The sequence below is a fragment of the Schistocerca piceifrons genome, chromosome 11 (genome assembly GCF_021461385.2).
Source record: "Schistocerca piceifrons isolate TAMUIC-IGC-003096 chromosome 11, iqSchPice1.1, whole genome shotgun sequence".
NCBI classification, from domain to species: Eukaryota; Metazoa; Arthropoda; class Insecta; order Orthoptera; family Acrididae; genus Schistocerca; species Schistocerca piceifrons.
The window spans coordinates 35,913,972-35,922,041 of NC_060148.1; the positions used below are offsets into that span (position 1 = coordinate 35,913,972).

The 8,070-nt window shown below is 45.9% G+C and overlaps 1 protein-coding gene across 2 annotated transcripts in view; it reads left to right on the forward strand.

The window, feature by feature from the left end:
• LOC124719939 overlaps positions 1 to 1,825 on the forward strand; it is a 103,089-nt gene extending 101,264 nt beyond the window's left edge. For both annotated transcript variants that reach the window (XM_047245137.1, XM_047245138.1), the window contains exon 4: positions 1,337 to 1,825. In XM_047245137.1, coding sequence (XP_047101093.1) covers positions 1,337 to 1,724 — 388 coding nt within the window. In that variant the 3' untranslated portion in view covers positions 1,725 to 1,825. The remainder of the gene's footprint in view (positions 1 to 1,336) is intronic.
• The last annotated feature ends 6,245 nt before the right edge of the window (positions 1,826 to 8,070 follow it).

Sequence of the window (8,070 nt, forward strand, 5' to 3'; positions counted from 1 at the left end):
TCCGATTAAGTGCTGCGTTCGAATCTCCGGGAAGCAAAACTTTATGGCAGATCATTTCAAGTTTCAACTTGGACACTCTTTGTTACTTGTGACTGAAACCATACTTGAGATATTTCGTCTTTACTTGCTGGATTGCATTCCCAGATAGTAGCGAAGTGAGAAAACTTTTGTCGTGTCATTTAAAGGAGGATGCTGCTTTCTGAGGTTTGATTTATTACAATAAATTTGAATATGCAAGCGTAATGGCTGTGTAATGTACAATAACACGATTCCTGATATTTGCATTATCAAAGTGTCAGTTTGCATGTAAACCGATAATCACACAGAGCAGTTTTCTCTTGTGGGCTCATGTAGTGAACATTTTGTACAGGCAAAGACTGCATAGAACAACAACAAAGAATGAAAGAAAATTTCCGTTAACACAATTAATTAAGTCTCCAGCAACTATAAAATCTACGAAGCCAACAAAGCACAAGTGTAGCTGTTCTGTGTGTGGAAGTGTGATTCAACGTACACATCTGGCACAGTTCTTCTTCAATAAGACAAGAAATTTTAAATGTCATTCATACTGAAGTAATTAAAGAAAATAGAAATACTATAATTACGCAAGAAAACCAGAATTACACTCTAATACAAGAAGACAAGCCAGATGCTTTGTTGACTGAACCTGTAATGACGCATTATTCAAGACATTGAAATAATGAGAAAAAAAGCGAGTTTTGTTACCTTCATATATATTGATGAAAAGCACTCTAATCATTACAATATCTCCATTAGAACAACATCTGCTGTCTAGCCCATCAAACAACTGCATAAAACATGGAACAAGCACTCCCTACTAAAACATCTCAACACCGACTCGCTACTACCACATCTCAACAAGCACACTCCAGCACGACCTCTCGACCAGAACTCTTTACTACGACATCTCAGCAAGCACTGACAACTGCCACATCTCGACAAGAACTGCCAGTGGAGGCGGCGGAATAAAACTCTTTGGTGCAATCTCTGGCGCTGTGGCTCAGTGTAGCCACCTTTCAACTTGCAGGAATGAGTGTGACAAAATGTGGTAATGAAATTCTTTCAGAGGTTGTATAATGCTATTTGTAATGGACGATGAATGAAGATTTTCTTATGAGGGGGGTAGAACAGATTTGCTGTAATTTAATACATACACACAATTGCGCACTGTTTTGTACTGTGGGAGGGGGAATACGGTAGGTTTATTTCAGGACAGATTTGTATTCGCAACAGTTGTTTCCTCGTGTGACTGTTTTCCTCGTTCTGTGTGTTGTGTGTTTGTAGCAGAGAGTGGCAGTTTGTGTGTTTTGTGCAGGAGCCTCTCTGCAGAGGAGAGGGGCAGGAGGCTGGTCCAGGCGGCTAAGCAGCGGGCAGTGGGGGAGCTGAGGGCGCTGATCGCCGCAGGGGCCGACGTGGAGGCGAGGGGCGGGCCGTGGGGGTGGACCGCCCTGCACTGGGCAGCAGCCAGGGGAGACGTCGAGGCGGCGAGGCTGCTGGTGGGGGCGGGGGCGGCGGTGGACGCCAGGGATGATTATGGGTGGACGCCGCTGCATCACGCGGCGCTCAATGGCCGCGCAGAAGTGGCGGCTGCGCTGCTCGTCGCGGGGGCCGACAGGGGGGCCACAACTGGTGATGGTGGGCAGACAGCGCTGGACCTCGCCAGGGAGTGCAACCTCAGGCGGCTGGTGGAGATGCTGTCATGAGGCAGGCAGTCCAGCGAACTCTGTGCAAAAAAACAGGAACTGAAAGAAGTTGTACGAGAGCAATATTCATAATTTTTTAAATAAAGATCCAAAAAACTCAATCCTATTGTGACTCACTAATTTCAGTCCTCCTCAAGTAACATACAGCACACACATAAGGAACGTTGTAGCAAAACCCAGACAACGCCAGATAACAGCAAAATAATTCATATAACAATGGACAATCCTCCTCTCAACAAAAATGTCTCGAGTAGACTTCCAGACTAAACATGGCAAAAGTCATCAGTTCATTGTGAACAAACACAACTGCTCTATAATATCTTATCGCTGAAAAGTATTTCACACCAGTCTACAAGGTTCTACATCAGACTATTCTAATTTGCAACATACCGAGATTAATGCTATATCAGTTGTATCACCAGAATTCTCGCTCCTGATACCAGACTCAATTTACTTCTCCATATTCAGCAAACATTCTACTCTACCGTACCTGTTGTGTTCAACAACAATGACATAGTAGTAGCGGTATTCACACCACATAATGCGACCATCATCTGGAACCATACAGTCAGTCTACATTGAACTAAACTCAATGAGACCACAACGTGACACGCATACAAAATGTGAAGGAAATCCTCTCTATCTGGTACTGTTGTCTCTACTTGACGTAAAAGATTGCAACGAGCAAAGCAATCCTAGTTGTATTGGAGACAGAACACCGGGGCCCGAGTTTCAGCACACGAAAGCAATTTCGCAACGACGCACACGAGTCTCCACACTCATCGGTCACAACGGCACAGCTGAGACGGTGACGCAAGTCATGGAGCTACAGGTAATAAAATTACACTTACTTTGACTCGTACAGCCCGCATCTCGTGGTCGTGCGGTAGCGTTCTCGCTTCCCACGCCCGGGTTCCCGGGTTCGATTCCCGGCGGGGTCAGGGATTTTCTGTGCCTCGTGATGGCTGGGTGTTGTGTGCTGTCCTTAGGTTAGTTAGGTTTAAGTAGTTCTAAGTTCTAGGGGACTTATGACCACAGCAGTTCAGTCCCATAGTGCTCAGAGCCATTTGAACCATGTGCGAAATTGTTGAAATTTGATATCGATATGCGTAAATCTCAATACAGTGCAGCAGAACTGTATAAAAATGTATGTGAAGGACACGCTACACGATGCGAAATCCCCTCTAGCCAGTTCATCAAACGATTTGCCTGCGAGAGAGCAGGCCGCTTTGAATGTAATTTATATACGCAACTTGTCTACAAAACTAATGACTTAGATTAAAATGTTGGCCCTGGATACTGTTAATCCTTATCTTTAGACATGGAAACAATGACTGTACCAGAACTGCTTTTGTATTTATAATGCAAATGAACATAAAATTTAACACATCTGAGTTTGTGTCAAACTGCTTAAAAATTCACAAGATAACATCTTTCTGAAACAATTTACCGATCAGAAACGTCTGAAATGATATGATATCTTCACAGATCCATTCTGGTGTGTGATGGAGGATACTCTGAGTACCACAGGAGTTTCAGCCTTTTCCTGTTCCAGTCGCCAATGTGTTGTACTCTCATAAAAAAGTTTGAAATCGACTGAAAAACTTCCACGTCCACAAGAGTAAACAGCTTTCATAAGTTTTAGCTCAAAGTATCAGTTCCAATTACGATTAGCAGAAGTGCCGAGCGCATCCTTCACGTACTTCGGTTCAAAATTTAATTTTTGTACAGTTCTGTTGAACTGTATTGAGATTATGAAATTGCATTGTCCTCCTTTTCCAAAAAGCTGCTTCACAACTGTAGTGGACAAGGTTCATTCTGACGCTAGGCTTACTGTAACTCAGGAACCAATCGAGAACGGAGCTGAAATTCTGCCGTTTCTGTTCACATGCTTCCCATGTATCAATGATTCGGAACGGAGGACTGTAGAACATTCGGTAAGTGAAAGGCCGTGGCAGGTTAGTCCTCAGGGACGGTGCGAGAAATATCTTCCGACTACTCGTCTGTTAAGAGCTCTGTCTGGTTTTTCGTCCTTTGGCGACAGACCGACGTTGGGCGGCCATTGCTCCCAGAATCCACTCAACTCGTGACGTGTTTATTACAACCGATCCAGCGCCGTCACGCATGCAGCACGCTATAATCTGGAGAACTTGGCCTTGAATTGTTCTCACTGTCTCAACGTGGTATTAGTTAACTGCAGCAGCGTCTGCGGAAAGTTCTCAGAACTAATCTCGCTTAAAAGCGGTAACAGTGTCCACATAGTAGCAGGGACGGAAAGCTGGGTGAAACGCGAAGTCAGTAGCAACGAGATTCTAAATTCCGGTCGAAACGTAGGTCGTAAAGACAGGTCGATCGCTGGTGTTTAAAGCAGTGAGAAGTAGGATTACATTAGAGAGATCAGTGGAGATACCGAATGTAAAATAATTTGTATCGACAGAAGTGTTAAGGTTGGCTCAAATGTGGTAGTGAGATGCTTCCATAGACTCAGCGGCAACAGCGGCGCAACAGTTTGAGGGGAACCTGGAGAATGTTTCGCGTGAACTTGCTGGCCATTTTAGGTGGAAACTTTATCCTGCCATCTATACAGGGAGACAGGTGGCTAAAACTGGTGGTAGGGCCAGAAAATCATAATAAATTGATCCAAGTACTTTACCCAAAAACTACCCCGAGCCATTAGTCTGAGAACCGACTGGTGAAGATAACATCTTAGACCTGCCGGTAACAAAGAGACCCGAACTTTTCGAATCTGTTAGGGTAGAACTGGGAATCGGCGATCACACGGCCGTTACAGCATCACTGAGGATGACTGTAAACAGGAATACAAAGAAAGGTGGGAAGGTCGTTCTGCCTAGCAAGAGCGACGAGAAACAGGCTTCAGACTACCTGAGCAGTCAGCACTAAAATTTCCTCTGCAGCACAAACAGCGTGGGTGTCTGTGGGAGAAGTTGAAGAGCATCGTACAGTACGCTTTAGGATCACAGCGATGAGTTTAAGGCACCGATCTGCATACAAGTGCGCGTCGGCGCACGCCAGAACACGAGAGAACAGTACAGAAATGACAGAGATCCGAATGTCAACAATGGAACTCGAGCCAAAGAAAGAGTTCTTTGTGGGAAGCGATCCACACCTGTAACTTGCTGCGTTACTCTCTACGTGACGAAAACCTGCGTAAACATTCGGTCTGGTGGTTTAGGGAAAAACGTTTACGGCACTTTTATCCACGTACAAGTAGCTGCAGGGGGCGACATTTACGCCGTGGGGAAAGTCGTAGGTGGGGGCGCGACGCAGAATGTGCGCAGCGAATCCGGCCGAGGGCCGCGCATGCGCAGAAGCAGCAGGCGGGACGGGAACAGGCGGTAGGGGCGCTGCGAGCAGAGAGAGGGAGAGAGAGAGAGAGAGAGAGAGAGAGAGAGAAGACCGGCCACGCGACGGGGACGCCGAAACTAAATCGGGATTATCACTTAGCATATAAAATCTGCAACACTGTTTAGCGTTACGAGCTCCAGTTCTACTCAACAGCTTAAAATTCAGCCGTGATCGCAGACACCAGCGTCCGGCTGGCAGTTAATGTCGCGATATTACAAAGATATTTTCTTCTGCTCTACTAGTAATTTCGCAGTTGTATCTCAGCAGGTTACATCTACCTAATGGCCGTATACGGTGTACAAACACTAAACACTATTTCGACAACAGTTGTTTCACTTATGAGACAAAACGTTGCGTTATAAAATTTCTGCTGCAAACTTCAGCCGTACGCAGTGTCATAACAATAACAAACTACACAGTTACAAGTATGTGAAATACGGACATGTTTCCATTACTCGACGTATGTCGGTACAAAGTCCCCCTGAGCTAACGCTGTCTCCAGCACACGGCAGCCGAGTACACAGCCAGACCGCCCGACACACACACTGCCTGCCACTGCCGTGAAAGGAAGCAACACCCGTGGTCTCGGCAACAGACCTACAACGAATATGATTACAACGATACTACAGAAGTTGAGTGCAATTGTCGAATTCACAACTTCATTCAGATTTGTGGCCCAGACGTCTAGAAAATTGACACAGAAAATAGGACACCCCGTTTCCATTTCTCATTTCATTGCCGACACGAGATATTTCTGCATTATGGGAATTTTCCAAAAAGCGTGAGCGTCCAGTTTAGCGGCAGTATGAACTCCTGAATCCAATCGGGGGTGGAACGGAGTGGAGTACAGTAGAAACAGACCAACACTTGACCACCACTTACACACGTAACTTCATTACCGCATCCTACACAATGCAGGGCGGCCATCCTTGGATAAAATATTGCCCGGTTTCGGCCGACAGTTGTGAGTTCTGTATGTCTGGAGAGACGCCCACACGGATGTACCTCTCTGAATACACAGATTCTCGTCCGCCGACCCTAGTTAAGCTACTCTGGATGGCGAGCGCCTGTTGGCTTTAGTCTTGTTCTTTCGCGTCCTCTCATATTTATACCCAATATTGCGATAGGAACTGCATTAATCATGTCGTACCACGTCGCACGCAATCTTCCACACCGTCGCCGTGGTACTGAACACCCTGTGTAGAGGCGACAAGCGCACTCCTGTACCCAGCTGCTGGCTGTAGCGAGGTGTGAGAGGTTACGGCAAAACACACACCGTGTCCTCCAGAACTCAAAGTAGTGCCGTTAAGTCGATCTCACGTCGTACACAATTCCCGCCACGCCCACTGCTTACACGTTTCGTCATTTATCCACAGCCACAGCTACACAACGCCCAGCAAAGAATAAATCCGCACCATCACCTCATGAGCGTAATTCGTGTTAAAAAAATTCTTCGCGTTCAGTCTCGCCACCCAGGTCATAGTGAGTGCCGTGAATGTTTCGCAGCTTGTTACGGAGATTTAGGATTGGCGCAAACTGAATGCATCAAAGTGAAACACGCATCAAAGGCAGACACCTGTAAGGACTGTGTGAAGAACAAAATTGTAGTTAACCTCTCAGATGAGCGTTTGAATAGTGCAGCATGTGGTTCGTTGGGACTGAAATGCTCGATAAAACCGACTGCTGGTTCTCCGAAGTGAAGAAATCGTAGGCAGTTACTCTCGTAAAGAAACGGCCAACGATAGTGACTTAGATGACCAGCAAATGTTTCCGAAATAAATTTAAGAGTTAAAATTTCCATGCCGCAAGTACAGAAAGCGTTGGTGTATGGGATGAAAGAACGTGCTGAGAAGTGTGTGGTAAGGAATGCTTACATACTGGTAGCCCTGGTGGAAAGCAATCCGATGAATAGGAAGATGCAGAATAACGTGAAATCCGGTCGTTAATAATCACGACGTTTAATGTATACACTTTAGACCTATTGCTATGAAGCAATAGAAAAGTCAATCAGTGACAGAAACACCATCTTGCAGGACATGGTTTCCGATATTGCTAACGATATAAGGAGGGAAAGAATTTGTGCTTCACCAAGTTGGACAACCCGCTTCGAAAACATCGCAGAAAATCACGTCTAGAAAGATAATAAGGAAGGTAGCGAGAAGGAGGTCTTAAAACTGTATAATTCAAATTTCGGTGTTAGTACGTTTCGTTTGATGGTAAAGAATACGATCGCTGTTCACAGTGACTCTACCGTGTACAATGAAACCAGTCCCTGAATTTGCGATAAAAGGACGCTTTCATTGAGAGGCGTTAAGAGGCGGATACAGGGTAATACACATTATCACTGTGGGTGGCTCAATGTCCATTGTTACCTGAGTCAATCGGCTGGAAAGTGCAGGACTTGTGGAAAGGTCAACGTCACCCACACACAAAGTAGTGATAGACTCATCGACATCTGGAAAAGTGGCAACACGAGTGTTGTTACAGTTGTAATGCGTCACGCTTTCCTTCCGCTTTCACGAACCAAATCCCTCTTCTTTCTAGATTTGTGTTTAGCTGAACGGAATGAAACTAAAAAGCTACCGTCTTTCCCAACCAGAATTAATCATCGAAGTGTTGCCAGAAAACAGTTCCACTCTTCCGCTAAACAGCTACTTTGTACATTCCGCCTCATACGCTGATAACAATTAAATTAAGTTCAGCCTGTGTCACATCTGTAACGGAAAAAAGTATTTTCTATTTCTGGCGACAATTTTGTGGGGCCTTTCGTCTCGCTACGGCTGCTTACGTCCGTCTGAGCGGCTGCCAGGGAGCGCCAGGAAACAGGCGCCACTGCGCACGCGCGGCGGCGACTGCGTGGGAAGCCCGAGGTTCCTGTCAGCAGTTGCCAGCGCGTTCGTGCGCATGCGCAGAGCTGAATTCGCGTACGAGCAGTGCCTTCTCCCGCTCCTGGCTACTTGAAACGCGGCTGTTTGCCGTA